We start from the raw sequence: 19,730 nt of genomic DNA, 5'->3' as shown, positions 1-19,730 counted from the left end.
GGTTAAGGCTTATGCTTTGTGAGGGTTAGAGAGAGATTGTGGTTTAGGTGAAAATAACTTTCTTTTATTAGGGAATGTTTATTACCATGGCTAAAGGAAGCCAACACTGACTGTTTGCAGAACATAGGAAGCGAATAGTTGCCAATCCAGCTCATGTATAGCATCACAGTAGTTCTGCCTTTACTTCAGAGAGACAATCGTCATAATTCAGATGACTGCTTGAGGTCTTTGTTAGTTACGTAGGGATTTCAGGAGAGACTAACATGTTATTGTAACTGATGGAAATTATGGCCAAAACTGCAAATATACAGGTTGGAAACGTTAACTCTAAAGATCGATAACATCTGAGTAGAATGGATGTTGGATGTGGTTTCATTGTAATGTGATTATTAACTTTGAAGTGTTCCAAAAAAAACACACACATAGGCGTTTGTGGCCTTGTTAAATTTGACTGGACTCAAACGCTTTTACAAGGCAAATATGAGCTGCTTTGTTCCCGTACACCGTCCACAATCATGTGCAGTATTTCACAGTTCCAGACACCAACTCACTTAAATACTTACCAACACATTCTCTGAGCTTTGAAGACACACAGCACACAGTTATGCACCATGAGGATAGAGTTGCTTCTGAGTGATAGCCAGTTTTGGGAGACATCAAACACAGACACACTGACAAAGACTACAGCAAAAATTTTGTCAAATGAACCCAATGGATGAAATGCAAATTACCCACACAGGGGGAGCGTATGAATGTGAAAACTATCATCCTCAGCCGTGATATGGGCCAAACCATCTATTGCTCTTGCCACCATCCTGTCTTCTATTTTGCTTCTTTTTGTGGTTGATGTGACACAACAGTGAGTTATGCTGAAGAATCCTCGACTACAAGGCAGTCTCTACACCGGCCCCTTCGGACTAAACGGATTCAAAAGCAAAAGCACAAACATTCAGAAAATGGGCTCCGAATCCAAAAATGCTGCAGATTGTGAAACACATGCAAAAGTGAAAACGAGTGTGTTTAACATGTGTTTGCATATTTAATACTGTGATATGTGGCACATCTGCTCCTATCATAGTCTACAGCACGCCTGGTTATTCATCTCAGCCGTCGTGTAATTGGTTTACTGATACTGTATACATATCAGGCAATAAAATATATATTATAAATTAATTAATAAATAAAATACATGTATACACACACACATATATACATATATATAATACAATTTAACTCTGTGGTTCTGCTCTTCCTTCTATCTACTTAAAAATTGTAAATGTGCAAAATATCAGTTCTTATTAATCTAATGGCGTTAAGAATACGTTTTCTGTCATCTCACTTTTGTAAGAGAAAGACGATTATAACATTATGACACATACTAGTAACAATAATGTAGTTAAACCTTTACCTTGACTCACTATGATCAAAAACAACACTGGCAGCAGAGAGAGCCAGGAAGATCTGAGAACAATTCATCTAAAAAAAAAAAACAATTTGCAAAGCTGTAGGAGGCTCATTTGGTCACAATGACCAGACCTACTGGAAATGTGCAAAGATTTGTTTGAAGTAAAGCGACTCCAGTCATGTTTGTGTTTCTGATGGATGAATAAATAGACAATTGTATGGTAACAAATTAGCCAAAAGAAGCTTTAAGAAGCTAAATGCTCCTTCCTGAGAGTTTGTTGGAGTCTAAAAGTGTTGCCCTACATCAAAGCACCTACTATCAATGTGAGTCTACTGCCTGTCTGTGGTACAGTCTTATCATACAGCCCTTTCACGGTGAGGAAAAAGAGTGCCACTTTATGTGCACATGTGGTATTTGCATTTTAAGAGGTTGCGTTCATGACACAAAATTTTGTGAGCCCGGGCTGAAACTGATCTTGCAGAGATCTTTTCTGAGGGTTTGAGCAACTTGTGTCCACGATGAACAAACACACCACTCCCTCCTGAAAGCCAACCAGCTGGATCCATCAGCCCTCCACCACCCTGCCCGTCCACCTATGGTTAGACACAGACTACCATGGGCTCACCTGGGTTTACAAGCAACACATTTGGCGTGATAAGAAGCGAACGCCAAATGTTAAAGTATGACATTTTTTACAGTGCTGTAAATGTCAAACTTCAAACATGTCTAACCTTTTATTTCTCTCCGTCCACTGTTACTACCCGACTTGGCAGGAGCAGCAGGGAGAAGGAAACACCTTGGATGAAAGGAATGCATCCCTGGCATACCTCACAGCTGGGTTATGGGGTAATGGGGTCAAACAGCTGGTTATGTAACCGTAACCAAGCTTTTTTTTTTTTTTTTTTGAAAGATTCAGACTACACGCCCCAGGGGAGCCCACAGATAACGGCTTATCTCATCTACTACAGTAAAACACTCCAGGCAGTGCAGGAAATACACACACGCTCACACAAGCACACACACAGTGCATGCATCTTACATGAGAAACACTTGGGGACAGCTCTGGGTTTAGCCATCACACAGGTAGATACCCTCTTACACTGCCTAGTGGTGACTGGAGGACAAGACAAGGAAGTGGAAGGGAGGTCACATGTCCTGTGGACCAAGTGCATGCACGTGTGCACACACACTTAAACACACAAGCTCCCATTTCTGATATTAGCTCCATCTCTGACTCATTTTGTGCCATGATGTGGACACTGGTGAGTGACTTCTGCATAGATGATGACTGGTTATTGATTCGTTTATCAGTGTCCACAGATTCTCTCACACTGGCTACATAAACCAAATATCCATGATCACTATTATAATCGAGAACTACTAAATGCAGCAATGGTGAAAGGGAGCTGTGTGTGCTTTAATTCTGTGTGATATCCAGTCCAACCAGGAGCTGTAAATCCCGTGTAATTGTCTGACAGTGCAACAGCCTAAAAAACACACATTCACATACAATTATGTTAGAAGAAGGGGTGGGAAGTAATAAAAGCTTTTTACACTACGTTCTTTAATTCTAGTCTACTTTGCAATGCAGTGAACTGTAATTCATTTGTATTATGAATCTGGTCTTTCTATCACCAAACACTCTGGTGCTTGTTTTAAAGGGGATGGGTTAGATGTATGCCTAATGTGCATGGCCCAATTCAACTTATGAAGACTTTGCAGAGTCAAAGGCATTTCTCATTTCTAGATACTGTGGCAGATAATAAACACCTGAAAGGATAAAGGAATGAGGTACCATCTACATTGCCATTGTTCTCCATAGTTTAGCGATTTTGATACAGACCGGCTTTCTGACTTTCTTGTTGTGCGTACAAAGAGAAGAATGGATGCTTTTCTGCTGCTGATGTGCTGCTTTTGCTATCAAACAAGGGGTGAGACATATGTGTATTTGCTCCAGCCCAATTTATCACTACACTACACCGCATGTGTAAATGATTGATTGCAGCAAGTCCAATAATAATAAGAATGATAGTCTTTGCCTTTTAAGCCTCTACTATATGTGTAGCAATTAAATATTTCTGAGTTTGGAACTCCTTGTGCTAGTTTAAAAATCAATACCAAGTGGATAAATAAATCATAAATAAATAAAAAAAGACGTTAAAGAAAGAAGTTAAATTGCTTTTCACTGTGCTGGAAATTCTAAACTATACCTGGCTGATCCCTAAGCACACTTCAAATGTAATGACAGTTGTTGTAATATAAACTTATTTCATTTCAGAAACGTCAAGTTTTAGTCAGAAACATCCAGCATGTGGCATCTACAGGCCTTGAAGCTTCAACCAACCAATGTTGGACTAGAACTGATCAAAAAAACTGCATCACATCAGCAATGAAGGAACTATGAGCCACATATATCAGCACATGCAGAGTAACTATACTATACTAGTTAGATACTAAAAGGCACAGACACTCACCCATTCCTTTGGTGTGGTTGAAGTCTCCTCTCACTATCTTACAGGAGCGCCCGTCCCCATTACAAACACCACAGCGGTCCTCTTTCGCCGACGAGCCGATGATGCCGTCACAGCCAATTTTCTGACCACAACAAAACAGCGAAGAACAACAGTAAAACAGAGGACTGATGAGTTGCACTTGTAGCGTACACTGCTCTGTGTGTGTGTGTGTGTGTGTGTGTGTGTCTACATGAGTGTGTTTGTCTGCCCACAGGGGCATCTGTGTTAAAACACTGTATTTACCAGTAAATACAGAGTGTATACCAGTAGAGTTTATTTAGTATAGGAGGTACAGGGTAAAAGCTTGGCTTGTTCTGTGTCACGTGTAGTTCAGTCACCCATCAGAAGGTGGTGTTAAAACTAAAGGAAATAGATGCACCAACCTATATCTTGCCTATTTCATGTCAATACGGACCCTCTTAAGGATATGTATTAACATGGAAAAACCGACTTGTTGATGCTGAAGCTATAAATGAGCCATAAATGTATCCATAATGAGACCAGCTGAGGATGTGCTCGACTGTTGGATACAATCTGTGGACAGTGAAGTCAGGAGCTGACTCAGCGCCCTTGTAGCAACCTATACTGTATATACTGATATATTTAAAACCATCAGAACTGAAAGAGCCACTAAAACACTTCTGTGGGTGAGTGTGGATTTCAGCCAACATTTACCAGCACTGAAGTAAGACTGTATCTGATTACCTGAGCCCTTTATTGTATTAGGTTTAGACTACTAAAAGTGGTGAGGTGGGTCACGTTAAAGATGTATAGACCACCGTCTTTCCTGAATCTTACCCAGGACCTTTGAGCCGCCTAAACAGAACTGTAAAACTGTTAAGTTGTTCGGTTGCCAGAAGTTTTTGATATTGTAGGAAAACAATTTAAATGTTAACATATGTTATTAATTTTTTGCAGAAGTGTTCAGTTTCCTAGTTCTATTGATACAAAATGGAATCTGGGTGATGTTACGTGCAATAGAAAACATACTTGCTACAGCAAATTAGAAGTGACAGGTAATTTTTTTGGAGAAAGCTGGATGACCACAATAATACAAAGAGGCTACTACAAAAAAAAAAAAAAAAAGGAGCATAAAATAAACCAAGAGCAGTGGATAATAGATGGTGGGATGATAGACAGTAGAAATAAATAAAATATGAGACATATATTAAGGCACATTGAAAAAGACCACCTGCAAATGGTTTTTATGAAAATAAAAATAGACTTAAAAGCAGATGCTGAACCAGCTAACCTGAGATCTTCATGTCATGAGCGAAGCATTGAGCTTAGCAGAGCATATATACAGACACAGTAACGGCCCTCAAAGTTACCCTTGTGGGACAGCATACAAATGGATTAAAGGACAGGCGTTGCCTAGGAAACAGGAAGGTGTCATCCCACAGGAAAAAAAAAGAAAAATCATTACTACAATAGGGGGCAGTTACTGCTGGTTTTAGGAGATAAAGCTGTGTGTGTGTGTGTGTGGCTGTCCATATTATCACTAGTCTGAATAAGCAACAAGTCTGTGGCTCAGAATCATGACGCTCACAAGACACCGACCTTTTTACTACATCGGGAACTTAAATTCTAAGCCAGACACACGAGCGCGGAGCATGAGAGAAGTTACAGCATGGTGCACAGTTTGCCGAATCAGAGGACCATATGGGGCCCCTCTGCAGCTCAGTCAGACTTCCAGGGTCCTCCTCCAGCCAGACACAGTCTATTTTCATAGCTTCACTGAATATATTTCTCGGCCCTTTTCCTGTCTGCTTCCTCTCTTTCCTTTCTCTCTCTCTCCTTGCCAGTGTTTTCATAGCATGCCTGAGTCTCACATGCCAGGCTTAGAAAAACATCCATGCCTCCTCCTCCCTCTGTAACCTCAGTATCTGCCTACTTCACTCTGTCTGCAGCTCACAGCCTCCATCCTCCAACTCCTCCACTGCTTCTCCCTTTCAGGTAAAGGGCAGAACCAGTGTGTGGGTTGGAATGTTCAGGCAGAGCCCAGCTGAGGCACGATGTGGATGTTGGAAGCTGATAAAGGAAAGAGGCGAGAAACAAGAAATTCAGGCTGATTAGCCTTGACAAATCGTGAGCATATACTGTAGATACTTGCAGGTTCTGAAGCCTTTGCAGGTACATGGTCGATCTGCAAAACTGCACACATTGAGGACACTGGACAGAAGATGAAAATTTGCTTTAAATCTCTTTTTTTCGCCTCATATGATCATTTAGGATGAAAACTTGTTGACTTCACTTCTTGTTGATGACTGCTCACTGCACAGTAAGTATTTTCAGACTGACCTGAGGTTTATGCGATATGGAATAGGATGGAATATCATTCTAATTTAAACATGAATCCTAAATCCTAAACAAGAATCCGAAACCCTAAGACCTATCTCTGTCCTAGTCCAGTCTAAATACAAAGACCAGCACAACTACACTTTCCTTTTTTTCACTATCTATAGATATATATATATATCTATAGATAGATATGCATATCTCTATATCTATCTATATATATATTATGGGTAAGACAGAGACAACACATATAAAAACACATATATGCATTGTGTGCTTCAGCTGTCCTTATTCTAAGTCATCTTGCACAGTTAACAATACATGAGTCATTGCTGATGTGTAAGTAAGTATTTTGTGAGCACATGTGCGTCATGATAATTGCATCCATATTCGACTTTCTGGACCAGTTTCTCTCTGCCTTGGCCAGAAGGAGGGGGAATTCCTCCCACATGTACCAGCATCCAACATTTGCAAATAAACACAAAAGACTGACTGTAGTCGGGACACCAGATCCAAATAAACTCCTCAACCCTCCCCAGGGGAACGGGCTGTGGATGCACTCCACCACTGCAAACTGCTAATGAATGAGGTACTCTATCGATCCCTGTAGGGATATTCTCCTTCACAGCTCTGCACTGGGACATGTGTTTATTTGCGTATTTATTTCATGACTGATTGAATTTTTTAGTGTTGACAGCAATGCCAAAAACTCTCCCCATTCACACTCTCTGACACTGGAACCTGGCTGCATTATACTGGCTACTGATATCATTAATATGTAACACTAGCAACCACTGTCCAATTTCCAACTGTAAAGAGTGATCTTGAAGCTACTTGAGCTGAATACTTATGATGATGCTTTGTACGCTACTATAAAGTGTGAACCTCACACAGTAACGATCCAAGAGTGGGAGCAGAAGTGGCTTTAAAAACAAGCCATGAAAGTGATGTGAAGCCCCATTCTGCCGAATAACACAGTGTGTCAAAGCCTTTCAAAACTACCACATTGATTTGCATTCATATTTTCTGATCTGCCATTTCTATGGTTAGGTTAGGAGAGGGTTTAGTTAGAGTTATGGCACAAAAACAACTTGGTTAGGGTTAATCAAAGATTAATGTTAGATTATAGCAGTGTTGATTATTGTAGGACGCAGGAAGCAAACAGTGGCCTCCTGTGTTAACTTCATGCTTTCTGACCCATCAGTTTGTCTTACACTGCTGGTGCCGTTTCATGACAGGGAGGAGCCTATGGTTGACCTGCTTGTCGCATCGTATATGGCAGTGTCCTGGGGCACTGCACCTTGGCGATCTTTTTATGGTCATCATCATAGGGAAGGTTAGAGGTGACGCCAGTCAATGTCTAGCAGCCGAAGAAGCTGTTTACATCTTGGACAGAAGAGCCAGCAGGCCACGCTGTGACATGATTTTGAAGGACTGTGCACGTGTGTGTGAGAATGTGTGTGTGTGTACCTGACACCGTCCGTTCACACACAGGTCGGCCTCGTACGGTCCACAGGGCGTCCCGTCCATCACTCTGTCGGCCATCAGCACCGGGACATCTCGACCCACCGGACTACAGAACAACACGCATGGCTTCTCTGCTCACGCACACACATAAACACAAAGGGACACAAAGTCATGTCATTGGATGTTTAGTACAATAGTAAAGCACAAAAACCAACAAGGTGTGTTGCCATCCAATGTTATTATTCAGAAGCAAATTAAACTACATGAAAGCAATAAATGAACACAGAGATTCTAAATCCATATGCCTGTAGTTGGAGGGTAGTGAACTAGTGCAGCTGACTGATAACTAACTAGCAAAGTGTTGTCTCTGCATGTCATTCAAGTGCACATACAATATCCCAAATACTAAGACGGGCATCTTTGACTTAGAGTTAAAGACATAAATAAAATAATACAAAAATAAAAGGTAGCTTGAGCTGCTTGCTCAAACAACATTAGAAAGGACCAATATTCCCATTTTCCGAACAATCGACCTCTTGAGCTCATGAGGATGATGGCTGATGATGGGTGTGACAATTTTCTGCCACAAAACCTCTTAGGCAGTTAAGAACAGGACTGATGGTGCTAAATCAAAAGGACCACTGCATCCCAATGGGAGTCACATGGCTGGACAGTCAGAACATCTTCGAGTGAGGAGGAACACTTATTACAAACCATTCAACACCTTAAGAGCTCTGCTGGTAGAAACTAAAGACAGAGGGGGTGTCATTCTCATTTTACATTGTATTTTTTACACAAGTAAAATGTCTTTAAAGTAACATTACTTTTACCTGAGTGAGTGAAATACTCCAGTCACAGATTGTCATTTGTTCGACTGATTGGTTGCCTCGTGATAAGGAGGTGGATCTTGCCTCATATAAATCAGTCAAAGGGAGGATGTTGTGGAAGTTGTGGCCAGTTAGTAGCTGGTAAAGCAGTAAGGCTTAGTGGTCATTAATTTACGTAGTCGTAATGACAAATAATTTCTACAGCACTACCTGCGCCATGACCGTTCATGACATCACAGCCATGATAAAGCAACTCAACCCAGCCGCCGTCATGAACTGAAGTCAGGCACAGACTTATTCACACTTTCAGAGGCAGCTAACAGCGTGTTTAATTGAAAACATAAAATGGACAATTTTGTGGTCCTGCAAAGTAAATGATTTACAACCTTTTTCACCATTACAAGAGTACAAATACACCAAGATGTAAAAATCTGAAAGCACTGAATTTGTTCATACAAGGTGTATACACAAGGTTCATTCTTGACCTTGGAAATATTAGTTTGACAAAGTAATCTTGACTGAGGGTCCACTTAAGTTAGCTTTTTCCAGAGCAATAGCAAACAACACCTCATTTTATTGTCTACTATTATACTGACACATCAACAACAATACTAAAAGGTACTGTGTGTTAACCAGTACCCTGGACAAATGGCCATTGATAAACTGACTCTAAATACACCACAGAGAGGAAGGGAGGAAGGAAAGAAGGGTGAATTTGTCATCCCTAAGAGGAACATATTAACACCCTGTTAGAATAAAAGTAAAAATTTCCCATAATTGATCAAAAGCAAGAAAGCTGTTGTCAGACAGCTGCAACGATGTGAGCTGCTGAGACCGTCTCACAACACACAGCAGAACAGAGAAGAACTCTTTTTCCAGTCAAGGTTGTGTCAGCTGGGAGGTGACCCAGCTGGCTGGAGGAGAATAAAGGAGTGTCTGTCTGGATCCATATTAGTACACTTTGGGAAGACCAAAGCAAGATAAAGATCACAGATTGCATTAAATTCCAACTTTAACAGTTCTGGTCAGCGATATGACACCTGTGGTGAATTTCAGTCTCCAATCATCTGTTATCTCTCCCAACCTCATAGCTGCATCCCACTTCAGGGTTTGGGCTGATAAAAAAGTGTATCCACACAAGACTGCCCTGGCCAACCTCCTAAATGTAATGATATTAATGTGAAAATGTGTCAGTAGAAAGTGTATCCATAACTTACACAATGCACAATGGACTGAAATACTGAAGTCCTGCAAAAGAAACAACTGTTGAAGTTGGCAGAGCCTTTGGAATAGGAGAGCCATGAAAGCCCATTATTGCATATCCAACCTTGAATGCAGACATCAAAGAGTCCAGTATTAGGACTCAGCTCATGCACTTCCTCCTACGGGGGTCATTAAGGTGTGTTCAGGCTGAATTCAAAGGGAATTTTTAGAGGCATCGTGTTCACCTACAGAATCAATGAAAAGTGAGTTGCGCAGGTTGGCTCGCATGCTCTCATGAAGTCCCTCTAGGCAGTGTGAAATATGGTGAAAACCAATTCATGCAACTTAAAAGTGTTTCAACTTGAACAAAAAATCTGTGCTTCTCCTGAGGCAGTTTGACTCCACTTCAGGAACATAAGGAGACGAGAGAAAAAGTAGAGGGAACGGTGGGCAATAAGAGAAAGACATGGAGTTCCTTTGTTGATTCTGAGATCAGACAAAGTCTGAGCTATACCATGAACATACAGAGCCACAGTTAGTCAAATGGGTCATAGTTCTCATTCCATTTGCTTGCTTTTAGTCTAAAATTTGTCAGAAAAATATGTCAAGCTGACAGAGTACAGGGTAAATATGTTTGGATGTCCCATTACTTCTTCTCCATGTACTTCTATTCTTAAATTTCCATTTTGCTCCATTTTTGTTTCCCAACACAATTCCACAAGTCCACCTAGCTGAAAATACATTAAATATATGTGGTGTGAAACACTGTCTAATCCTTCACAGTAGTATTTTCTTTGACCTAGGTTGTGTATGCTGTGGTCAGAAGCACTGCTTACGGCCAAGCTTCTCACTGGCACCCTGGTGTCTAGCAGTGCAACAGGACAAAGCACAAGAACAAAAAAGTCTGAATCAATTAGTTTTTAAGACCTGTGTGTTTAAAACCATCAACATAAATACAAGTATAAATGTGTGTATAAAATAAACATGCTGCAGCCTGTGGGGTGATTAATGTGTTACTTGAAAGCCGTGCAGTGGCTACAGAGTTAATTTACTCCAACAGTGAAAGCTTAAGTGCAATTATTCCTCCCTGGGAACAGTAATAAAGAACATTCATTTTAAAGCTCCCTCTTTAGGATACATTAACAAAACATAGTTGATGCCTCCTGTTCGTGTCACATTATAATGCACATAATATCAAAGCAGTGGGGATATTTCCATCCAGTGTTTACTTTTCCACAACTTATTGTTGGAAAGCACCTAACTTTGCGGGTAGATGTATGTTTTTGTAAGGACAAAAAATGTCAGTATAGGATCTTTGAGAAAGGCAGCAATGTAAAATGTTTAAGGGTGGCTTTTCACTGTTAATAAGCCCAAATGCATCTGCTACTCTTTCTTGTGGTGTACTACAGGGTTCTGTTCTGGGCCCTTATTGTTTTTCCTTGTACTTGCCTTTCATATCACAATGAAACCTGTAAAACATTGTTGTTATGTGACCAACAGCAAGTGGGATGGGGCCATATATAGGAATTAATATATCTCTGGGCTACACATGCTCACTTATTGTATAAAAACTAGATAACGTTAAAAAGCAGCTCGAGCCTTTGCTTTGTTTTTGTTTTTTTCTTCTTTTTTTGGATTGACTGCAACTTTCCATGCGTCCTTTTTGCCTATTTTGAGAAACTAGCTGATCAGTGTGTGTGTGTGTGTGTATCTCACCATCATTAATTATAGCAGTCAGCATGCTGCCCTTTTTCTTGCTGGCGTGTCGGTCGTAGGACAGACACTGCAGGTCTCTGAAACTGGGTGCCCCCTTGGGACAAGGAGCACCTTCACAGGCCTTGTGCTCCACACTGGCCTTCTGACAGTGTCGCCCACCAGGACCAGGCCTGCACACACACACACACACACACACACAGGACCACACACACATATAGCATGAATAGGTATCTAACAAGATGAATTGGCTGAATTTTTTGAGCAGCACACTCACACAATCGGGGATGAAGAGGGTTATGGAGGACAAGACTCATGTACAGGACATACACTTGTATGATTATTTACTAAAAGCCCCACATGTCTGTGTGTGATTACTACAATGCAGACGCATGTGTGTCTACATGTCTGACTTCTAACACGCAGGCACGTCTGTGTATGTATGTCTTTGTGCGACTCCTGCGACTGCACGTGTGACTTCTTACAGTTAAGCAGAACATGCGTTGCCTTTTCTTAAGCTTCAGAATCCCCATTGTCAGATTGTATTTTTCCATCCTGCTGGATAAGGACATAATTCCCTCACAGTAAGTTGGCTAAATCTGTTTTGATGCCATGACAAAAACAACAGTGACAAATCATACTAGGCTATTAATGTGATCCACATTTAGATAAACAGCTGGTTTTCTCCTGTCTCTGTGATAATAGCTTTAAAAACCAGCTGCAGCCTGACACAAGAGTCAAAGTGTAAGTGTAAGTTAAGTTGCACACAGACGTACATACACACAGATGCACGTACAAACATATATGTGGGGCTTATAGTAAATAATCATGAGAGTATGTATGTCTTATCCTCCGTGACCCTTTTCACCCCTCCACACACACACACACTCACACACACTCAGATATAGACACAGACACAGACAGACGACATACGGAGGGTTGTCACATTTCCTCTGTCTGAACTGGACTCCAGTGCCGCAGGTCCTGCTGCACATGCTCCACTGGCTCCACGGGCTCCAGTCACCATCCACATGCTGAGGGATGGGGGTCTTACTGACACACTCGCCTGCCCTGCACCACTGACACATACACACACAGATTAAAATTATTTCAAGTACACTTCACACTCATCATAGTCTTTTTGTAGACAAGTCAACAGGCACCTTCTATCAGAAGCTGTTGCATGAAAGATGTTAAGATCTGAGTATTTGTGCATGCCAGCACAGTGTGTGTTAAACATTCCTACCTTGTCGGCTCCACACTCCGTCCCGTCCAGAGGAGGATCCAATTTGGTCTTGCAAGATGCATCTCCCTCTACTAAACACCACAGGCCAGCACACATCAGGTGCTGAAAAGGGGGTGGTCGGTGTGGAAAGACCGCAACAGAGTCATGTTATCAGCACCACTCTGCTGCTCCCAGTTTTCTCTTTTAACAAAAAAATTTCCTCATTTTTTAATTACTAATTAATTCCAATTACTCGTTCTTTGTCATCTTTTCGATCCATAAATAAAACTCAACACTACCTGTTGATGCTTCACATTAAAGGCCTACCAGGAAAGTGAAGGATTATGCTCTCTGAGATACTCGAGGGGTTCAGCAAACAGCATGATAAAATGAAAGAATTTACTTCGATTTTCAATGTGAAGTGAAGGTAAGTAAAGGCTTTGGACACTATTTTATGGCATGCCAGGCTTCTAATTACAGGCCTGGGGAGCAACCACGATGGTCAGGACAGTTCTTTTTAGTCTGAATATTACCTGTAAGTTTCTCAATCAAATGACAGGTTTGAAGCTCAGAATGCTGGTGTTTCCTCTGCTGAGGTTATGCATTAAGTCATGACCAGGTGAATTCACACTGCTGCGACCTACTTAATATTAGGCTTCAGTCACAGAGGTCTTACTGCTGGAATCTCAAGCATTTTTACAACGAAAAAACTGAGGCAAACACAAGTGTTTGTGCACTTGTTTACTTTGCATCAAACCTTCATGCATCTACTTGCTACTGTATGCATACCACACAGTCACAAATCAAAATGCCCTGCATGCTTGGAAGATTAACTGTATTGTATTTTGTATTGTAAATTGTATCTTATGACCTCTGATTTCTTCCAAGTCTCCAAATTCCATTTCTGTTTCTATTGATCATTCAGTCCCTTCTCCGGGCTTCTGGCTGTTTCACAGATTTAGTGCTCCCCACAGCTGTCACGTGTGATGGGATTGTGAGGTTCTTGTCTTTGTCGAATGGTTTGTGGTAAATGCTGATTGCTTGTGACTTGAAGACCAGTAGCATCCCTGTGGGACTCCCTTACATGACTGAACTATCAGATCATCTAACCAGAGACTTCAAGTCACAAGGAAACCATTCAACAGTTTAGGACCTCTGCTAGTGTGCCCTAAAGACAGGACATGTTTTTTGGAAGGTTTTTCTTTTTTAATGTATTAACTACATTTATTATATCCTTTTGCAATCAAATATGCCCTTGTCCTATTTAGAGTAACTCTGTTCATATATATTCTAAATATTGCTGGATCTCCTGGTTTTAGAGTAGGTTAGGTACAACAGATACAATAACTATGTTCTGAAAACTGAATAATATGTGAGATCTAAAATGCTAGGATAAATTCAGTGTGTAGTACCTCCATGTCATTGCAGAAAGTGGCATTGGTTCCAAACAGGATCTGGCACTGTTCATCCACACTGTAGTGCATGCCGGGCAGTTTGGGAGGAAGCCGGACCTGGTAACGGCTCCTGGGGTCTGTGTGCAGCAGGCAGGCACTGGCTTTGGACCTATTTGAAAGACATGAGAGAGTGAGGGACTCATGCTGGGTGCTTACCAGCGAACTGTTGTATTTCCAAGAGTTTTCTTTTCATTGTCAAATCTGAATCCAAAAGAGACTTGGCATTTACAGCTGGGCAGATTTGCTATTTTGAAAGCAGATGTACATGAACATTGAAGGTGACATCAGAGGATATACAGTGTAAGCCAAATTAAGATTCCATTGTATGTGTGATGTTTATCTGCTGTTTGTGTAATTTCCTAGGGCTAATAGGGCTTATTGTCCAGCAGAATGCATTTATCTTATTCTGCAAAAATGCCGTTTGCAGATTAAGACACAATCCAAAATGAGCGGGGGCTGACTTTACCATCACGCAAGGTTCTCCAAGAAGAGTCCCAATTTCTATAGATATACTATTGAATTTAGGCAGATTAGGTGTATATTGGGCATAAACTTACACATACAGTATATATCATATATAAAAATAATTGAATATGTAACATTCTGCATAAACTGCAATACCTTACAACTGTTTTTCACTGTGAATCTGTCCACCTCAACGCAATAGATTATTGGACAGTTCCATCACTACATGAGCCACTGACTCTGTCCATCTAAACATAGTCTTGGGATAACCTGTCATTCTATACAGCATCAAACACTGAAGTCCATTCCTAAGGGAAAAAGCAAGAGAGAGAGTGAAGCATTTATTGTAAAAATCCCAAAGGTAACATTTTTGCTGCAGCCCCTGACAACAGCAGCAGCATTACTAATGCTTCAGTTTTCCTGCCGCATCCACCGACTTGTTAGATGGCAGCACCACCGTTAACCTTCTTCCCTGACCCTCATGAAAACACAAACAAAGATTATGGCGATTAAACAAGAAAAAAAAAACTGCATTCGAGAAAGAGGGAGAAAGAGGCAGAGGCAACAAATTGATAAAAGAGAAAACTTCTTTTAGGACGGAGGAAGGTCCTAGTGATTTAAGAAACATCCGTCCCCTTTATTTAAGTAAAAATAATGAAACTTCAATAAAAAATACCCCATTACAAAAAGCAAAAGTAGATATTACATGAAAGATATTATCAGTGAAATATTAGGAAGTACTCATTAATGATGAACGGCCCTTTCTAATGTTCTAATCTACTTTACAAGTGGATTATCGTTACTGATGCATTAGCATGCCAACTGCATTTTCATGTCGTAGCTGGTTGAGGTGAAGCTCATTCTAATTATATTATATAATTAAATAATATAATTCTTGGTTGTTTATTTAAGAACACTGCATCATATTCTATTAACTGGACATATGCATTGTATGTCAAATATAGTGGAATACAATGTAGAATAACTCCCTTTTAAATGCAGTATAGTATTAGTATAGTTAATCAGTGGGGTGGCATAAAATGGAAGGACAAGTTATATGCAAGGGCCCCAAAACTGTGCTTGAGTAAATGAATTTGAGTGAGCAGGCTGGTGTCATCAGAGAGGATGATGAAAAATGAATCCAGTCTGAGAAACCATTAATCATAATTAAGTTCTGCGTCAGGAGTGCAGAGCTGCTGTCCATTCATTAACTCATTCACTCTGGAGATCAAACCATCACATTGCATATTATGCATACTTCATTTATATGATTCATACATATTTATTAAGTGTACAACAACTCTTTGTCTTTCTGAACTTCTGTCATCCAGATAAAACAGGCTTTCTGGTTTGAAGGGACGACTTTGTGTTAACACCAGGTCATCTCGCAATCCGGTCAACACACATATTTCTACCTAGAAGCCATGCTGTCCATTCAGCACTGTGGCCTGCACTCTTACCTTCTGCCTCGCTACATTATTAAGGACTCGTTCCCTCCTGTGTTAGTGTCCTCGGATTCTGGGCTGCTACAAGTCATGACTGCCCTTTGCAGCCATGGAAAAGTTTAAGGTAAAGGTCTGAAAGGCTGGTTTACTGTACAAGTACAATTTATATTTAAACTGTCACATTAATGAAAAAGTGCAGCAGCTCAAGGTTAAATAAACTGAACAAGACAAACTGTGAATTCTTTCTCTTCTAATATCCTAATTTGTCACCCTCTCAGTTAACTGGCTCTCTTTAGACAGTTCTGAGCATGAGGCTCCATCCATAACTCCCTTTTCTCCCCTTAACAAACGAAAGAGAGAATTATGTTTACATTCAGACTCGCTCAACAAAACACACACTGTGTGTATTCTGCATGGTTTACGTCCATGTTCACATGCATCCCTGTTTACTCGCTAGCAGTCTTCTTCTTCCCTTTCTTTGATAATGCACTGCTGCTTAGCTTGACATATTAGCGCCACCTGTAGGTCAGTGGAATAGTGAGAAACAAGCGCTCACTCATGAACAAAACTGCCCCATTGTGCTACAACAGGTCAAAAACTCCAGTAGGTACATATCGCTTATCAATTCATCATCTAATTGCCATCTTTCATACAAAAAAGTGCACAAATACAAACATATAGAAGGTGATTGTTCTTACTACTCATTTTTCATATGAAATATTACTGGTTGGTGCAGTATTAGAGACCAGACCAGATCTTTTCACCCTCACATTTAGGGGGAAAAGAGGTTAAAGGAAAAGAAAAAAAAATGCACACAACTATTATTAGTCACCACACAACCACTCTCACTCTCTAAATCTACCGTTTTCGTCTATATTTACTGCATGACAGAGCAGGTGAGGGAGAAGCACTTTTCAAACAGCCCATTTTTGTCACTGGATTTACTAAAGAGGCATTCTGCTGTACTACTGAAGGCCACTCTGCTATTAACGGGTAAATGGTGCCTTTTAGATGACTTTATCCATAGTTACTGTGCAAAAAAAGAAGTTAACAGCTGAAAAAAAACTAAAACCCATTTAGAAAAAGAGACAACATATACTATTTGTAGACTAAAACTAACAAAAATCATATTACTAAGATTTGACTAAACATTAAATAATTTTTTGTCAACATGAGGTCTCACACAACTACAATTAACGCTTTTAATAATGGAGGTTTGGAGAAGTTGAAACATCTACACACAAAAAAAGGCATCAATGTCAGTATCATTCCAATGAGTCCAACACTTGGGTGATGCTTGGCTCTGGTCTTTAATGCTGGAAGAGGAGAGTTGATCTTGGTAATGTCTTTGCAGCAAGAGAAAATGTGTTTGTGGTTTTGGTTTCAGTGAGTTGGAGACATTTCTCTGCATCTTATACTGCTTCACAGACCAAGTCTGATAAATCACACACAGCCTGTTAGTAAACATGCCATTGCATCAATGCTATTCAGCTGACTTTCTAACCTCAGATAGCGGATGGGTGTTCATTCAAAACAGAATTTCTAAATGAGAAAAGAACACATTTGAGCTGCAATCAATCTGCAAGTTAAGATCTGGGAGTGTGCAGGGACAGATTCACGAATGCAAAAAAGCTTTTCGACATAAATCCTGATTTTGCGTTCTCCCAGTTGGACACTGGCCCTCATAGTGTCCTTTAGATGGTTGCCATATTCTGAGCATGTGAGGCCCCACCCATATTTGCCTGTCAGGCCCCCAGATTTTTTCAATTTCAGTCTTTTAGACAAATGGCCAGTGGCCAGATGTTACTCAGAAGCTGGAGTCAGTGGGACGTTTCACTTCCAGGTTTGTTTCCGCGGAGAGAGATTACTTTTACATTTCATTTCGTTTAAGTTTGTTTTTGCTGATAAGACTAATCACATTTATTTAGCCCTTTTTTCAGGCAAAACTAATGTCAATGTGTTTTTTAGATATATTGTCAATAGTCTTTTACTCTAAGAAAAAAGAAAAGTGGTCTTTGAAGAGATGTTTTCATCTGAGCGTGTCGCTGTCTATGTTTGATTGACTCCAGGAGCAGTAGCAGGGGGAATAAACAGGTGACATTTGCAGGTACGTTCACACGCTGTTTAATGTGCTGCAGCTGAACAGGTGAGTAGCTATGTCGCACCCAAACTGACGTCAGCAGTGCACCCACTGAATGTTTGTTTGGTCGGCCTAAGAAGCAAGACTATGCAACCACTATGCCACTATGCAACAGTATAAACTGTGATTGTATTCCCAACTTTTACCACAACTATTTTTTTCCTTCTAGTGTGCCATCCGTCTGTAAGTTTGTTGTCACAGTGGCTCTAGAAGAATGGCAATAAAGTCATCATGATCGTAAGGGTTCATCTTTTAGTAGATATGAATCCTCTCGTCATGGCACATGGGTTACAATTCGTCATGGGAGTGATGCTTGGAGAGTAATGTCCAAGTAGAGTAATTCTGGGGAGCATGAATACATTCAATAAAGTCCATAACAATTCCCTTATATGAAAGTGATATTTCTTGAGTGTAAAAAGGGATTTTTTTCCATTAGACTCAGCAGTCACACAGATGAACAGCCAGTGTTTCCCACACATGCTTAGCATTTATCATTTGTATTTTTTCATCTGTCTGAGAGAACATTGCTATCCATGATCGATTAAGTAGTGGACAATCCCCCCTTGCCTTACCCCTCCCTCCCGCAGCCTGCAAATTAATTCCATGAAAAAGGGCCCACTTGCAATTTCACGTTCTGCAGAGAAACATTGAGGGAGAGAGATGCTCTCTGGTTTGTTTCCCCTCCAGTTAATTCACTGATTGTGCTGTGAACCTTCCTGTTTCATAAAGGTCTACTTATGCAGTTGTTTTGTGAAAGATTGTAAGCTTAAGTGTACCTGGTTGGTGCCCATGTTATTCGGTACTACTTTGGTTTTCATAGTTTCGAGAGGCTTTGTCATTAACACGCCTCTGCAAGAACTGTACTGCAGGTGACTTTACAGTACACATACTGCTCACGAAGAAAGTCAACAGAGCAGAAACATTCAGAAACAAAGAAACAGAGGTGGGGCAAGTCAGTGTGTGTGCAGTTGGTTAGTGTGCAGGGAGTTTAGCATGCTCAAACTAACCAGCCTGGTTTAATGACTTAATGCCATCTTGATCTTGGAGCTACAAGTAACGCATGAGTTTTTTCCCCCTGGCTCTGGTTGGTTAGGCCAAGGCATGATCGACCTCTGATTGGTTAGTCACAGTCTAACCCTAAAACATACCCTGCTATGTTGCCTATTTTACTCTAAATGAACATCATGCTGCATTGAAGAAAGAGCGATTGAGACCATAAGAAAGTGTTCACTGAGGTAATGAATCAATCAATCAATCAAAGAAAGAGAATTCTTTTCCCACAGACTTCCATAGTGGAGGCAGTGAAGTCGCCCCCTGCTGGCCATTGGAAGGAGTGCAGTTTTAAGCCACTTTCGCATTGGCTTTACTTCTCAGACCCAGAAGCTACGTCCACTTCTTGCATAAGTTCTACGCATGATACCAAATCATGCAGATATCTATGAAATCTGTCCTTCCTTTACTGATCCTTTGGAACCAAAAGTGTTAATTATTATTTTGAAAATCAGTAATGAAATAACATTTCATTATAATGAGTTTAGTTTTAAAATTTTCCTCACTTATTTCCAAAAAATGTTG

General features: G+C 40.5%; 1 protein-coding gene across 1 annotated transcript in view; it reads right to left on the bottom strand.

The window, feature by feature from the left end:
- Positions 1 to 19,730, bottom strand: part of adamts17 (ADAM metallopeptidase with thrombospondin type 1 motif, 17) — a 103,299-nt gene that overhangs the window by 23,640 nt on the left and 59,929 nt on the right. Inside the window, exons 10-16 of the mRNA XM_070834155.1 lie at positions 14,064 to 14,214; positions 12,673 to 12,774; positions 12,360 to 12,505; positions 11,430 to 11,599; positions 7,687 to 7,814; positions 3,880 to 4,000; positions 2,445 to 2,519 (exon numbers count right to left, since the gene is read on the bottom strand). Coding sequence (XP_070690256.1) covers positions 2,445 to 2,519; positions 3,880 to 4,000; positions 7,687 to 7,814; positions 11,430 to 11,599; positions 12,360 to 12,505; positions 12,673 to 12,774; positions 14,064 to 14,214 — 893 coding nt within the window. The remainder of the gene's footprint in view (positions 1 to 2,444; positions 2,520 to 3,879; positions 4,001 to 7,686; positions 7,815 to 11,429; positions 11,600 to 12,359; positions 12,506 to 12,672; positions 12,775 to 14,063; positions 14,215 to 19,730) is intronic.

Source organism: Pempheris klunzingeri, chromosome 1 (assembly GCF_042242105.1).
Source record: "Pempheris klunzingeri isolate RE-2024b chromosome 1, fPemKlu1.hap1, whole genome shotgun sequence".
Classification (NCBI taxonomy): Eukaryota; Metazoa; Chordata; class Actinopteri; order Acropomatiformes; family Pempheridae; genus Pempheris; species Pempheris klunzingeri.
The sequence above is the reverse complement of the archived record's forward strand: the minus strand, read 5'-3'. Positions and strand labels throughout refer to the sequence as shown.